Below are 15,699 nucleotides of genomic sequence, written 5' to 3'. Positions count from 1 at the left end.
TCCCTGCGGCCAGTGCTTTGGGTTTTCAGAGAACTGGAGCATCCTGATGTCAGCGTCAGCCCATCTCCAGATGAGACAGAACAGAGTAGCAAAGGGATATGGAGACAGAGGGACCCTTCCTGACCAGCGGGGAAGCGGCTGGGCACGACCAGAGAGGCCCGCTGCCCTGAGCGGCTAAGGACGGGGCTGGGGAGGGCGCAGGGTGGGGCGGCAAGGGGGCCTGGCCACCGGGCGGTGCGCACAGCGCAGGGGCGCAGACAGAGCCACGCTCAGCTCTCCAGTTGGCCAGGGTGGCCCCTACGGCCCCATCTGGTCCTTTGGGGTCCACGCCCACCTGACTGCCGGCCACAGCTCCCCGCGCCCCCAGGCCCATCCTCGCCACTCCAGGATCCAGGACATGGGTCCAGGGGGACGAAGGAGAGGCCTCTCTAGGGTGTGCGCAGCGGCCCGGGATGGGGCTTCGTGAACCGCGCGTCACCTAACTGAGTGCGACCTGAGCCCCGTTTGTCCCGGAGCCGTGCCTGCCCTTCAGCGGGCTGCCGAGCCCGGCTGGGAGCCTCCCCCGCACTCGCGCGGCGACAGTCGCCAACCCGGGCGCGCGGACGCGCACACCCGGGGATGCTGCGGGGTGCACTGCGCCCGGCCCCGGCGCCCCCGGCTCGCGCCCCCCGCGCGGGGTGAGCGGCCGGGCCGGGAAGGGTTAAGCCCACCGAGCTCGCGGCGGCCTAGAGCGGCGGCGGCGGCGGCGGGGGCCGGGGCGCGGGGGACAGGATGCGGATGCCGGGGGGACTTCCTGTGCCGGCCCCCGCCGCCCCCGCCCCCGCCCCCGGCCCGGCCGCTGCCCGCTCGGACGCACGGCCGGCCGGTCGCACGCTCGGGCGGGCGGGCGAGCGCACGGGGACCCCGGCCCGGCCGCGGCGCCCGCCCCCCGCCCGCCTTCCGCGCGGCCAGGCCCGGCCCAGGCCGCCGGCCCGCCGGCTCCCGGCACCTGTGGCCGCGGGCAGATCCCTGGCCGGCCCCGCGCTGCCCGGGGCTGAAACGACACTGGTCCACCGCCCACCAGGTCCGCCCCCGGTCCGCCCTCGGCGCCCGCGATGGTCCCGCCCTGAGCCCCGCGCTGGTTCGGGGCTCTGTCTCCTCCCGCCCCCCGCCCCAGGGGGTCCACACCAACTTCTGCTCTTGAACTCCGCTCTGCCCCCCTTCTTTTGGCCCAGGGCGACCTCGGCAACCCTGACAGCGACAGACCCGTCCCAAGTGACCAGAAAGGCCCCCCTGGTGGCCCAGCACCTCCCCCGTTCTTTCTGGATGGGGGCGCCAGGCGAAGGAGCTGGCAGAACGCTCTGGCCTTCACCTTCCAGCCCCTGCTGACCACACCTTCCCTAGCGCCCAGGCTGCCTGCAGAGCAGGCGATGCTTGTGCCAGGTGAGGCCCAGGGGGGTAGGTCAGCGGGGCGAACCCAGGGACGCTTTTCTTAAGAGGGTTGGGCTGGATTGTGCGGAGCTGGAGGAACCTGGAGTCATCCTCTTAGGAAGAGAGGGAGGACCGCCACAGGGGTGGGGGACTCTGGAGAGAGGCGGGGAACCCTGCAGACCTCAGAATCGCTGGGGCACAGGGCCAGGCCCTCAGCCCTCCAGTTGCAGGGCTTGCAGTGCTCCGGGAACCTGGCTTCCTGGGAACTGAGGTGGCACCTGGACGGACTCACATGGCCCGGAACTGGCGGTCTGCTGGTGACCTGGGAAGACTGGGCGAATCCCCAGAGCAGCTTGGGAGGCAAGAGACCAGGGAATTGAACAGACTTGTCCGTGCTTTGAGAGGGCCAGGGGAATGTGAGATGGAGATGGACAAATAAGTCTTTTTTCCTGTAAACTTCCCCAAGCGTCCATCGTCTCTCATCATCGGTGATAGGCAGCTGCAAGGGCTGCCCCAGGCGGGAGGCTGGACGTGGGCCCTGTGCTGAGTCAGGAGAGTCAGGACTACCTGTGCAGGCAGCTGGCCCTGGGAGCAGGGCTTCCAGGCCGCCCTTGCTCGTCCCTTTCCTGGCCGTCGATCACACTGTCCTCCTTCCCGGCAGGGGTGATCTGCCGACTCCGAGACAGTGAGGCATCACGGCCCCTGGCCCGGGGCTCCCCGCTGGTCTGAACAGCTTCCTTCCTTCCCCTCAGCACAGCCAGCTCCCCAGGATCTTGGTCTGACCGCCAGGATGAAGGTGAGGCGGGCAACCAAGAACTTCGTGCGGAAGCCTCGCCGTCTTAAAGATGGGGGCCTGGGGCCCGACACCCCCTCAGGTAAGGGGCTAAGGGAGGGCACCTCTGACCTCCTGAACCAGGAGATGGTCCTCAGGTCCCTGGCGAGGATCCTTTGACAAAGCCCCAGGCCTGCCGAGAGGGAGCCCTGAAGGTTGGCCAGCAGCCCACTGCCTGGGGTGTGGCGGGCAGGCTGCACCCCCCACGTCGGCAGGGTCACCTCAGGGTTTTCTGAGGCCACCGTCGGGCTGCAACGTTGCTGGTGAGGGCCACCTGGCGGTGCACACATTCTCAGCCCCCGTCCCCCACCTGGATGCATGCTGATGGGACCCACTCCTGTTTCCCCAGGGCTCACACAACCTCCGTTTCCTCCCTCGCTCATCCCTGATTCTGGACTCAAGGTCCCAGATTGAATTCAGGGGCTGAGGGACACCCTTGTTACTGGCCGTGGGTCTTTTCTTTTCTCTGTGGCCTCTGGTCTTGTCTGCTTTTCATTGACTTCTGCCTGCTTCCATCCATCTTTCTCTCCTTTTTCCCAGAGGCAAATGTGGCCTTGCAGAACCTTCCAAGACCCCCTCCACCCCAACTCTTGGCAAATCTTCCAAGGCGGCCATGCTCACGGGAGCCAACTCCCCACTTCGTGCTTTGAGAGTGCTGAGTGAGGGGCTGGGCAGGGTTGAACAGAACATGAAAAGACCAAAGGATGGAGAAGGAAATGGCAACCCACTCCAGCATTCTTGCCTGGAAAATCCCATGGACTGAGGATCCCGGTAGGCTACAGTCCATGGGGTCGCAAAGAGTTGGACACGACTGAGCGACTTCACAAAAAAATTTAAAAAAATTTAAAAAAAAAATTTAAAAAAAAAAGAAAAGACCAAAGGAACTGGAGGCATTGGGTGGGGATGTGTGGACTCAACTAGGACCCTTGGCCTTCCACCACACCACACCCTGCCACCACACCCTCCCCCCCGCCACCAGCTTCCCCATGTGGCTTGTGAGATCGGAGTTCCCTGACCAGGGATCGAACCCACAGCCTCTGCAGTAAGAGCTCAGAGTCCTAACCACTGGACCACCAGGGAATTCCCAGGACTCTTTTGGCTTAAATACTCAACTGACAAAAATCTCACGAGAGCAGACACATCAGATGACACGTCAGTATACATTTACCCAAATATTGTTGTTAACAGTGTACAAATGCCGTGAGAAGCAGGGAGTGGTCGTTTGGCTAAGCCCCCTCCTAGAAATGAGAGGACCTACCCAGAGGGGTGATGAGTCCTGGCTGCCCCCAGAGGTGGTAGGACAGGAGAGTGCCCACGTGACCTTGGATTTGCCGAGACAACAGGTTGTCTGTGATGGTCTGTCTTCTCTCACTTCCCACATACTCCCACCTGTTGTGAGTGTGTAAGAAAAACACACTTACTGATCCATTAACCTAAGCGAAGGGTCTTGGGAATAAGTTTTCTAAAAGGGAATTATTTACATGTAGATATCCCTCGATTTTATGAAATCAGTATATTCCTGGAAAATCAGTCAGAAAGCAAAATTGGGTCAACCAAACCTCTGCTTTCCATCCCAAAGTTGAAAATATGATGCTATGGGAAAAACAGATGTTGAATCAGACTTGGGAATGGAGAAGGCCTCTTTGGATTTTCAGATAGCACAGCAGTATGCTCAGAGTGAGAAACTGCATGTGGATTTTGTGACATGTAGCAACGAGATGAGTCCTGCATATCCGAGCTTCCTCTATGTCGTGCACTGTGCTGGGGCTGTGTGTTTATCCCCTCTAATTTTTCGCAATTTCCCCAAAAGGGGTTTAGCTCCTTTAAGTAGATGGGGAAACTCAGGTTCCCAGGGATTAAGTAACTGGCCAATTGCCATGTAGACTTGGGGCTGTGAGTTGTTCCTTTCCATCTGAGAATTAACAGTCTAAAACCACTTCCAGCCTCGGACTTCCCTGGCGGTCTAGTGGTTGAGACTCCGCATTTCTAATGCAGGGGACTCGGGTTCCACTCCTGGCCGGGGAACTAAGATCCCACAGGCTGAGTGGTGCAGCCAAAAAACAAATGAACAAGCAGACCACTTTCAGTCTAAAGGCTGTTTCAGATGGAGCTAGTTGTATTCTTGGTATTCATATTTCCAAGCTGCTTGCTAATTTTCAAACTAATTCCTAACCCACAGGGAGAGGGATTTTTCAAGCACCTACTAGGGGTGATGCCAGGGCCCTTCCTGCTTCACTCACTAAGCTGGCAGTGTGGGGATGACAAAGGTATGTTCCAGATGAGAAGGGCCCTGAACCTGCAGGAGGTTAACCAGCTGCTACCTGGTAGAATTATTGGGCACCTCCCACCTGGAAACCTCGTGTTCTCTCTGACTTTGGTGATTTTTAGAAATTGCCGTGGAAACACTTCCAGGCAGCCTGACAGAAATTCTTTATTATGTACAGAGAGGGTGAGTTTCATTTGTTTCGAGTGTGACCCCTAACTGAAGTCAGAGTTCAGCATGGGCTTGTGGCTTAGCTGTGGGAATGGCAGGTTCACAGATCCCTCTTGGATGGCGGTTAGGCCCAAAGGACTTTTCAGGGAGTGGTGTTGGTGAGCCCCAGGCACGTGGGGTGGTGTCACTGCCAAGGTCTAAGCATCAAGCCTATGTGGAAGAAGGCCCCGAGGAAAGGTCGGGGGCCTGGGGTCCAGAGGGATGTAACCAGCTAGCTGTCCCTTGGATACATTTCTAAGCCAACTCCACACTGCTGGGCATTTCCCTTTCTATCATGCTGCCATTGTCACATGGTCCCGTGTTTGGGGGTCCCTGCTGAGGGCTCAGGAGCTTATCGTAGAGTGACTGTACATGGGGAAGGGGAAGGAAGGACATCATGGGAGTCTGAACCAGAGAGCTGACTGCAGGTGTTTCTCTCTTGGCTTTCTGCCATTCCCACTCCAGGTGGCAGCGGTGGGAGTGTGAGTCAGGAGGAAGAAAACGGTCAGGAGAGGAGCAGCAGCCCACCGCGCCCAGCAGTCTCAGCTCCCAAGCGGGCCAGTGAGGTCGCTGAGGAGACCGTGTCGGGACGGCAGAAGCTGCACACCCAACAGTCAAAACAGCCGCCAGAGCGGCAGCCAGAACAGCAACCACACAACCAAGGGTCAGGACCTCAGCCAGAGTCGCAGCAGCAGCAAGATGGGCAAGAGCCGCTGCCCCAGCCGCAGCCAGAACTGCAGGAAGAACCCCGGTCTGCGCCACAGGGGTCGCTGAAACCGCGGCTGCGGCTGATGCCTCGGCAGAAACCGTCACGGGAGCAGCGCAGGCTGGTGCGACGGCGGTCACGGCTGCGGCAGGGACGGTTTCAGCGGCAGGAGCTGCAGGAAAAGCCCATGTGTGTGCCGTATGAGCAGCAGAAGCAGCTACCGCGGCAGGAGCAATCAGAGGAGGGGGCCGTGCAGGAACAGCCGCTGCCACAGCTGCGGCAGGAGCTGCAACAGGACTTGCAGCAGGGATGGCCGCAGCTGCCGCAGCAAGGGATACAACAGCCTCAGCAGCAGGAGCCATTGCGGCCCCAGCAGGAGCAGCTGCAGTCACAGCAGGAGTCATTGCAACCGCAGCAAGAACAGTTGCAGCTGCTGCAGCAGCAAGAACAGCCTCAGCACCAAGAACAGTTGCAGCAACAGCTGTTGCAGCAGCAAGATTTGCAGCGGCAGCAGCAGCCACAACAGCCACAGGAACAGTTAGAACCGCAGCAGGAGCACTTGCAACTGCAGCAGCAGCTGCAGAAGCAGCAGGAACAGTTGCAGCTGCTGCAGCAGCAGCAAGAACAGCTGGAGCTGTTACTGCAGCAGCAGCTTCAGCTGCAGCAGCAGCTGCAGCCCCGGCCTCTGGGGCCAGAGGAGGAGGAGGAGGTGGAGCTGGAGCTCATGCCGGTGGACATGGAGTCCGATCAGGAGCTGGAGCGGCAGCGGCAGGAGCTGGAGCGGCAGCAGGAGCAGCGGCAGCTGCAGCTCCAGCTTCAGGAGCAGTTGCAGCAGCTGGAGAAGCAACTGGAGCAGCAGCTGGCACAGCCGCCGGAGGTGCAGCTGGAGCTGACGCCGGTGGAGCCCGGGGTCCACCCGCCCGAGCTGCAGCTGGAGCTGACCCCCGTGCCGCCCGAGCTGCAGCTGGAGCTGGTGCCGGCCGCCGCGGGGGCGCCCGCCGCGGTGGTGGTGGCGCCCCCGGGCTACGTGGTGTTGCAGGAGCTGATGGTGCTGCCGGCGGCAGCCGTGTCGGCGCCCTCGATCGTGGCCGTCCCGGGCCCGCCGGGCGGCGGCGCGGCCCTGACGCCGGCCCGGCCGCCGCGACGGCGGCGGCGCGCCCGGGACCGGCCGACCATCTGCGGGGAGTGCGGCAAGGGCTTCAGCCGCAGCACGGACCTGGTGCGGCACCAGGCCACGCACACCGGCGAGCGGCCGCACCGCTGCGGCGAGTGCGGCAAGAGCTTCTCGCAGCACTCGAACCTGGTGACGCACCAGCGCATCCACACGGGCGAGAAGCCCTACGCGTGCCCATACTGCGCCAAGCGCTTCAGCGAGAGCTCGGCGCTCGTGCAGCACCAGCGCACGCACACGGGCGAGCGGCCCTACGCCTGCGGCGACTGCGGCAAGCGCTTCAGCGTCTCGTCCAACCTGCTGCGCCACCGCCGCACGCACTCGGGCGAGCGGCCCTACGCCTGCGAGGACTGCGGCGAGCGCTTCCGCCACAAGGTTCAGATCCGCCGCCACGAGCGCCAGCTGCACGGCGCCGGCCGCTCCCGGGGCCTCGGCCTGCTCCGCGGCGCGCGCACTGCTTCCGGGGGCACCCCACGCGCCGAGCCGGCGGCAGACAAGGCGCCCTGACCCGGGGTCGGGGCTGGGGACGGGGCGCCGAGGTCAGGGAGGGCGCCGCTTCCCCCGCACCCGGGAGCACCGCGCGCGCTTGGAAGTTTTGACCGTGTTCCGCAACATCCTGGAATATCGCTGGGACATCGCTGGCATCCTTTTTCCGGGCCAACTGAGTGACGGACCGATTCACCCTCGGAAACACTCCAGGGAGGAAATCGACGAGGCTAAAGCGGCACGGAGGTGGCACATTGCCGCCCACAGCACATAGTTCAGGGTCGTCTTTGGGTACCAATTTCTCCCCCAGGGAAATTGGACTTGACTGGAGTTGAGAGTCACAGAGGAAAACGCCCAACGGCAGGACGAGACGTTGGGTGCCATTCGACAGAGCTCCAACACTAACCAGGGAAGCCGACATACGTGGTATAACGCACGTGAAAGAGTCCTGGTGAAAATTATTTCATGGGGGAAGAGGAAATTTATCTGCACTACGTAGAAAACTGATCAAAGCATTCAGTTGTCCTCAGTGGCTTTTGCCTTGAAAATACGCGAATGAAAGTTCATCAGGGTGGATGAAATCCTGATGTAAATGTCTTGTGTTCATGAACACAGGGTCCCAGCGTCCGCTGGGTCAATGTGCAAAGGCCAGGAAGTCCACTCTGGGCGAAGGTGAAACCTTCCCTCCAGGGTCACACCCAAGCAAGCTTCCGAGGCAGTCGCTGGGGGTATTCCCAAGCTCACAGTCCGTCCCTAAATCCTCTTGAATAGAAGCCCGGGGGCGGAAGCAGAGGGCATTCTGCGAGTGCTGTCCAAGGTCCTAAGGGGTGGTCCTTCCATCTCTCCCACAGACCTCCCATAGCACCGCCCCCCGCCCCTTGCCTTCTCAGAAGCCAGTGTACCCACTGCGGCTTGGGGGCTGGGACTCCCAGGCTAGGCCGTACAGAGGGCCTGCCCGAGCAGACCCTGCCTCGTCACTGGGGGTCAGAAGGAGAATGCTGGGGACAAGGACGGGAGGCAACAGAAATTGTGTTTATGGCGGTTTTGTAAACGTCTGGGGGTCGGTCGGAGCAGCGGCAATCTCGATGTCTTGTGGGAGGGCAGGATGATGTGGGGGCACCTGACACCACTGGTCCTTCTGGCTCTTCCTGCCCCCGACTCCCCCACAGGGCTCCTTAGATGCTGCCTGACCCCCCTCCCTGCTTCTCCTTCACTAACACAGCCTGCTCCGTTTTGCCAACGTGTTGGTAAGTGAGAAACAAAATAAACAAAAATGAGGAAATACCTTGTCCTGTCTTTGTGTTTTCACCTCTGGATTTTACGGGGCTTCACTTCTCTGTCACATTTTCCCCATTGCTCTAGAAGCAGACAGCTTTGTATTCAGACCCATGCCCAGCTCTGCACCCCGGACCCTTCGTTCCAGCCTGAGATTCTTGGCCAGGGATGGGCTTATGCAGTACAACTCTACTGGGAGGGATGGGGACCAGAAGGTGGATGCTGGAGGAAGCCAGTTTGGGCATCTCCTCCGGACAAGCTTTGAAGCCGTCCAGTCCAACGGTAGTGTGGACTGCCGTGACCGTGGCGAGTGTGCTGGGTCACCTGGAGGCGTGTCATGGGGACTTGGGCCTCTCCTGGCCCTGAGAGTCTCTGGCTGTAAGACTCAACAGTCAAATGCTCTCAGATGCCTTTTTACCATCTTTGTCTCCCCTTGTCATCCAGCTTTTGCATTCAACCGTCCCACCCTCAGCTCTTTGCTGGATGACCCTGGGGGCTGCTGAAGCCTCTTGACCCACATGTGCAGAGAGCTGGATGTACCTGGGGATTGCCTCCCCCACAGTGGCTCTTGGCCTGTGAGAGACAGGTATGGGAGGACGCTGCAAGCCAAGGTCCTCCCCCTTCCAGCCCGCACCGCTCGGAGGCACGGATCATGGCCAAGCTTGTCTGTGGGATCCCATCCAAGCACCTCTGCAGGGTTTGCCTTGAGACTCGCCCTTACTCTGCTTCCTCTCCTTTCCTGTTTGATTTCCTTTACGCAGATACCCTCTGGGAGCAGGGCCTTAATAAATCACTCACGCCTAAGTCCTTGTTTCCAGGTCTGCTCATCAGGAGCCCACCTTAAGATTGATGGTGTTGATGGTGGTCTTAGGAAGTGGAGTCTAAGGTGGGGACCGAGGGGTTGGACCACTCCCCCATCACAGGAACAGGCTCTCCCTGTTGTGTGACTCCTGGCTGCTATCATGATGGACAGGACAGGATACCAGGTGAGAAGGGCTGCCCCAGCTCATCTGGCATCTTGAGGACTTGGGAGATGCGAAAGAATAGTTATTCTAGGGACTGTGGGATCGGTTGGTTTTGCTGAGCACCACTGAAGCCATGATGTGGCTGAAAGAGGGGCTCGGGATCACAGTCACCAACTGAAAGGCCCAGAGGGACAGTCAGGAGGCCTCTGTGCCATAAAGAAACTCAGCTCTTCCTGCCAAGGACCGACTACCAAAGACCAGGCACGGGGCCTGCGGCAAGAGGAATGAAACTTCTGGATAGGATTGGGGATGTCCTTGAGCACACACTCCCTCCGACTCTCGGGACTTGCCTGGTGGTCCAGTGGTTAAGAATGCACCAGGTATGTTGATTTTCAGTTAGCGTTGCTGCGGGCTCCTCAAAGGTACAGTATCTTGAGTTTTCTGTCATTGTGCTGTTTCTCTTCAAGGCCAGTTTGTTGGAGTGCTTTGGTAGGATTCTCATAAATGGTAATCTATAAAACATGGCATTTTTTCTAATAAAAAATTCAATTCACACACACACAAAAAAAGAATGCACCTGGTAATGCAGAGGATGCAGGTTTGATCCCTGGCCAGGTAATTTAAGATCCCCTATGCCACGGAGCAACTAAGCCTGCGTGCTGTAACTCCTGAAGCCCGTGTGCTGCAACTAGAGAGTCTGGAAGCTGCAACGAAAGATCCTGCATGATGCTGCAAAAAAGACCTGCTGCAGCAAAGAAAGAAAATGTAGTTTAAAAGCATCAGCTGTGCCTCTTACCTTGTCCAGAGGTGGTTGAGGCAGGTGTTTTTCAAGACACTCCTTGTCCTCCTATAATGAGGTCCTAGCCCCAGCATGGCTTGGCTAGGGCAGTGCTGGCTCTGCCAAGAGAGGGGAGGGGTTATTTGCTAAAGGAGCTGCAAGTCCTGGCTAATACCTCCTGGCAGGAACCAGGGAAGTACGCTTGGGAGTGGGTCTGGAAGGTGAGGGGCTGGGAGTGGGTGGTATTCTAGGCTGGAGATTAAGACATGCTCCTGGGGCTTCCCTGGTGGCGCAGTGGTAAAGAATCCACCTGCCAATGCAGGGGGCATGGGTTCAATGCCTGGGTTGGGAAGATCCGACATGCTGCAGACCTACTGAGCACATGCACCACAATTATTGAACCTGTGCTCTGGAGCCCGGGAGCTGCAACTACTGAGACTCAAGCACGCTACAGCCCTTGCTCCCCAACAAGAGAAGCCGCCGCAATGAGAAGCCCGGGCACTGCAGCTGGAGCAGCCCCCATTCAGCACAACTAGAGAAAAGCCCGTGCAGCAACCAAGACCCAGCACAGTCAAAAATAAATGAAATAAAAAGACATGCTTCTGTGTCCTCTTGGGCCTGAGCAGGAGCCCCAGGAAATTTGCCTCGAGGTCCTTACCTCCTCCTTCTGACTTGGTGACAAGCTTCCAGAGGTGACGCAGGTGTATGCAGGACCAATGCCACATGTATGGTACCTTGGGACATATTTTAAAATCTGTCCCTCTTCCCAGTGGAGATAACCCACTCCAGGTCCACGGCTTTGTAGCAGGGATGCAGGCTCCCTCAGAGCCTTGGCCCTGGCGAGGGCTCCACCCCACCTCCTCCTGGCATTTTCAGCCACCAAATCGAGTGGTTCTTTGTCCTGAGTCAGCCTTTACCAGGTTCTGTCCTGAGCCCTAACCCTAGCACTAACCCTAAGTCATGGGGGAGCTCTGCTTTTCTGTATTCATATCACACTTAATCTGTTCTGTGCTGGTAGCCAGTTAGATGTGAATAATTCATGTGTGTTGAGAGATATCAAGGGAAAATTAAAGACAAGAGCATCAAGGAGTTTGACTTGGGGAATTTTCGTAACGGAGCTCAGACCTTACAAGGCTGGCTCATCATGTGAAAAAAAAAAAAAAGTGGGAAAAATTTACCAACCCCCTCCCCCCCGCCGAATTACTAAGAGTATAATTAGTCTCAACTTTTCATATAATGATCATATCTGCAAGGATTTGCAAAAGATAGGGAGAGGGTTGTTTCTATGAGGGGGTTGGGAAAGGGCTCAAGGTTTTGTCTATTTTGGGCACTTGTGTGAGACAGAGGAGCTAAGTATGAAGTCCTTCCTGTCTCTTTGGGATGTGTTAGTCACATTAACAGCAGTAGGGCAGGCTGTCATTTTTCTTTCTTAGCAACCAGGTAAATATCTCTCTGGACTGACCCTGGGCTGTACTTATGCCATATCAGGGACTGGCTGGCTAAGCCCAGAAGTCTCTGGTAAAATGGAAACTCTCCAGGGAGTAAGGTAAAGTCGAATCTATAAAACAGAAAATAGTTCAACCCTTAGTATTGTCTTTGCTTCCTTTGAGTCAGCTTGGCTTCTTTTAGAAACTAGTGATGGTCCTCTGGTGAGGACTTGGGAATTGGAATTCTGGCCGCCAGTTACTATGTGACAACTTCCCTTGCCTGTAACAAGGAAGCCAGAGTATCCATTGTTCCTGGTTATTGTATGTCAAACAGGTAAAATAATGTATGCAAATGAACCTGACATACACTAGGCACTTGGAATATATTTGTTGCATCTAAAGCAAGAAACCAACACATACTCTTTCCTCTGGTTGGATTTTCTATGAGATAAGGCTTTCTACTATCCCAAGATTTAAAAGTTTAGACATTGTAGAATGAAGACTTTTTGAGGCCCCCAGATGGTAGAAGGGCATAGTGATGCCCTTAGGATTCTCCCTTGTAGGTCGAGTCTGGTAGGCTGCCACGTGACTCTATCCAAGGAGGTGACATCAGCCACCACCCAGGTATCTCCCCGAAGCTCTGAACCTGAGGACTCGTTGGTCTCCTAGACTTAAACGTTCCAAAGATTTAAGGCTAAACTAGTCCATATGGAGCCCTCCACCCCTGATTTCTCCCTTCGGTGCTGGCAGCACCTTCCAAATTCACCTGGAAAAGAAGTAACTTTATTTAGTTTCTATGTTTGATTGCACCGTGTGGTATGCAGGGATCTTAGTTCCCCAACCAGGGATTGAAACCATGCCCCCCTGCATTGGAAGCCCAGGGTCCTAACCACTGGTGTGTGTGTATGCTCAGTTGCTCAGTCATGTCCAACTCTTTGCGACCCCCATGGACTGTAGCCCAACCAGGCTCCTCTGTCTGTGGGATTCTCCAGGCAAGAATACTGGAGTGGGTTGCCATTCTTTTCTCAAGGGGATCTTCCTGACTCAGGGATTGAGTTCAGGTCTCCTGCAACGCAGGCAGATTTCTTTACCACTGAGCCACTGAAGCCCCCTAACCACTGAACCACTAGGGAATTCTCAAGAAGTAACTTTTAAACACATCAAAATAAGATGTAAGAAGTCAAATGGTTTCCAATAAACAAATCTTACACTTTTGCTTTAATAAAATTTCCATTCTTATATGTCTGTAAACAGCTTGGGGGATGCACATGAAAATGCATGCATGAAATAGAATTCACAGCGGGAGTGGGGGTGTCATCTGCCTAGTTCTTGCCTTGCCCTCCACGGGGCATGCTGCTGCTGCGGAGGCTATCAGCCATCCAGTGCCTGTCATGAAGTTCATTCTGGGTGTCAGCCTTCCTGTGGCTCGCCAACAGGGACACGGGCACGTGGGAGTTATGAGACATCTGAGTGCATTTGGAATTCGTGAGATCCTGGATGGCTCTGTCTGAGCACACGGGCTTTGAGTCGGCCCCACCTCTGCACAGACTCATCCCCAGGTGCACATTGCCTTCAGGGGCTGGTTCCTCAGCTGGGCAGAGCTCACTCACACTAGGCTCCTAGGCCTTGCTTAGCTGACACCTCCTCCAGGAAGCCACCCCCACCCCAGGTTCCTTCTGGGTTCTCATGCTGCGGGCTGGCAAAGAGTCTGGCAAAGAGGAGTGCTGATCAACGTCTCCGCCCAGACTCCACACGCCCCTGCCCAAGGGAGAGGGCAGTAGTGCCATCATCAGAGAGAACCAGGGCGGGACAGTGATCAAAGCAGTAAAAACCAACTGGACTCAAGACCTAAGGCGATAGGAGAGAAGAGGTCTCAGAATAGAAGTGGACTCAATCCCGAACACCACAAGGACAAGCTGAGATTCACAGCCAAGGTGCAAGGTAGGAGGAAACTGCTGGATGGAAAATTACTAAGAGGAAAGAAACATCAGGGGCGGGGTGGGGGGAGTTCTGGTTCAACAGACCCAACAGGATTCTTGCTGAAGGCAGGCCAGGGTGTTCAGACATCACCTGGGGAATGGTGGGCGTGAGGACTCTGATCGGATGTGACAATGATCTGATATCTAGGGTGAGGGTTCCAGCGAAACTGACTTGACAGGATTTCTGCTAAAACTGGGCAATGCAGAGACAGACACGGGAGCCCCAAGGTGGATGAGGCTCAGACTAAAAGTTTGGTGGAGGAGGGAGTCTTTTGCACACCTGGCTTGTGCTGCCTCTGTCTGCACTCCACACTCCACCCCTGCCTGTTCCTCTCTGCTGGGACTTGAACCTCTGCCCCTGATTGGGGGACATTTTTGTCAACTTTGTCTGCACCCAGACTGGGAGGGAGCTGTTTGTTCTTCCTTTCTGCCCTCTGCCCTGTCCCCAAGCCCAGCATAACCACGCTTGCCCTGCACTGCTGAGTGAGGGGCTAGAATGGAGTTGACGCCCAGGCGGGTGCAGGCATCTGACAGAAGGGGCTGGGGCAGGGAGGTGCTCCCTCTGGAAGGACAATGAGCAGAGTCCATCACATTAGTGTCACAATCGCAGAACCAAGATATGTTCCCAAAGTGACCAGGTGCTCCACACATCAGCCATTCCCATTTCCATAGCTTAATTCCCATTTTGTGCCGGAGACTGAATGTTTGTATCTGCCCCTTACTCGCCACTCAAATTCACATGTTGAAGCCTAACCCCTGATGTAATATATGCCATCACTTTGGAGGCGGGGGACTGTGGGAGGTGATTAGGTCATGAGGGTGGAGTCCTCACAAAGGCTATTAGTGCCCTTATAAAGAGACCTCCAGAGAGATCCCTCACCCTTCCCCCAACATGAGGACTCAGCAAGGGGGCCCCAGTTCTGAACCAGGAAGAAGGTTCTCACCAGACACTGAATCTGCCAACACCTTGATCTTGGACTTCCCAACCTCCAGAACTGTGAGAAATAAATGTTTCAGCCCCTCTGTCTATGGTGATTTTGTTAGAGCAGCCCAAATGGATTAAGATATTTTGTCACCTTGAAGCCCTGCCACTTTCCACCTGGGTCACCTCAAGAGCTTTTGGACAGTACCCAGCCACCCACCTGGACCCCTGCCATTCCCACCCCCACCATCCATCTTAACAAGTAAGACCCACCTCTGCCTGATGCCTTAGTGGGCTGTCAGCTGCCATGGGGCCCTGCTCCCTCCCTCGACCTGCCCCAAGTCCCCCCACCCTTCCCCCCAGCTGACAGGTCTTGCTCAGGCCAGGTCTCCCCTGCCCCCAGTGCATCCCAGTCTCTGGCCATCTTTCAGGCCAGAGATGCCACCTGTCCCCTGAAGGCATGGGGACTTCCTCACCACGTCCCCATATGCCTCTCACAGTTAGGACTCCAGGACTTGCTGTCTTCTGGGCCGGGAGGCCCTGCACCCCTCATTGCTCTGTTCCCCCTCCCCCAGACCTGCAGGTGCAGGAGTTGTTCACGCTGAGGCCAGCCCTTCCCCCTGCTGCTTCCCCTCTGCCCAACCCACCTCTGCGAGCCTCCCACCCTTTTAAAAATGTTTATTTGGCTTCACTGGGTCTTAGATGTGGCACCTGGGATATTTGAACTTTGTTGCAGCTTGTGAGATCTAGTTCCCTGATCAGGGATGGAACCTGGGCCCCTTACATGGGGAGCGTGGAGTCTTAGCCGCTGGACTACTGAGGAAGTCTCTCCGTCAGCCCCCTTTCAGCACCCCCAAGAGAAAGACCTCCAGCTCAAGGTTAGTGCTGGCTGGGCAAAGGGGCAACGTCCAGTTTGGGTCTCTCTTTTTCTCATTCTTGCTGCTTCCTGCTGTCTGGGGCTACACAGGCCCTGGCAGGTCCCGTCCGCCTCTTTCTCCTCCCTCTTTCTGGCTCACAAGCAGCAGGCTGGAGGGCAGACCAGCCCCAGTGCAGGCCCACTCACCCTCCTTTTCTCCCCAGATGGCTTCGTGTTGGCAGAGGTCTCGAGTGGGACTGGGCCCCCTTCCTCCGATGATCCTTGTGTTTCTGGCCCATCAGCCACCCTTCACAGAGCCAGGGGGCTGGCAGCACTGGGTACATCTAGATTTTCTCATGTCCCCAAACAGCATCCACCTCCTTGTCCATCTCCAGTCATCCACAGCATGGAATACTAAC

The 15,699-nt window shown here is 56.9% G+C and overlaps 1 protein-coding gene across 1 annotated transcript in view; it reads left to right on the top strand.

Moving 5' to 3' along the window:
* The first annotated feature begins 899 nt into the window (after positions 1-899).
* The window catches only part of LOC136157330 (zinc finger protein 316-like), a 32,044-nt gene continuing 17,244 nt past the window's right edge, over positions 900-15,699 (top strand). The window contains exons 1-4 of the mRNA XM_065919251.1: positions 900-1,422; positions 2,163-2,285; positions 5,181-7,090; positions 15,505-15,618. Of these exons, the coding sequence (XP_065775323.1) occupies positions 1,410-1,422; positions 2,163-2,285; positions 5,181-7,090; positions 15,505-15,618 (2,160 nt within the window). The 5' untranslated portion in view covers positions 900-1,409. The remainder of the gene's footprint in view (positions 1,423-2,162; positions 2,286-5,180; positions 7,091-15,504; positions 15,619-15,699) is intronic.

This window comes from Muntiacus reevesi, chromosome 2 (genome assembly GCF_963930625.1).
Source record: "Muntiacus reevesi chromosome 2, mMunRee1.1, whole genome shotgun sequence".
Lineage (NCBI taxonomy): Eukaryota > Metazoa > Chordata > Mammalia > Artiodactyla > Cervidae > Muntiacus > Muntiacus reevesi.
This window is presented reverse-complemented; position numbering and strand designations above follow the sequence as displayed.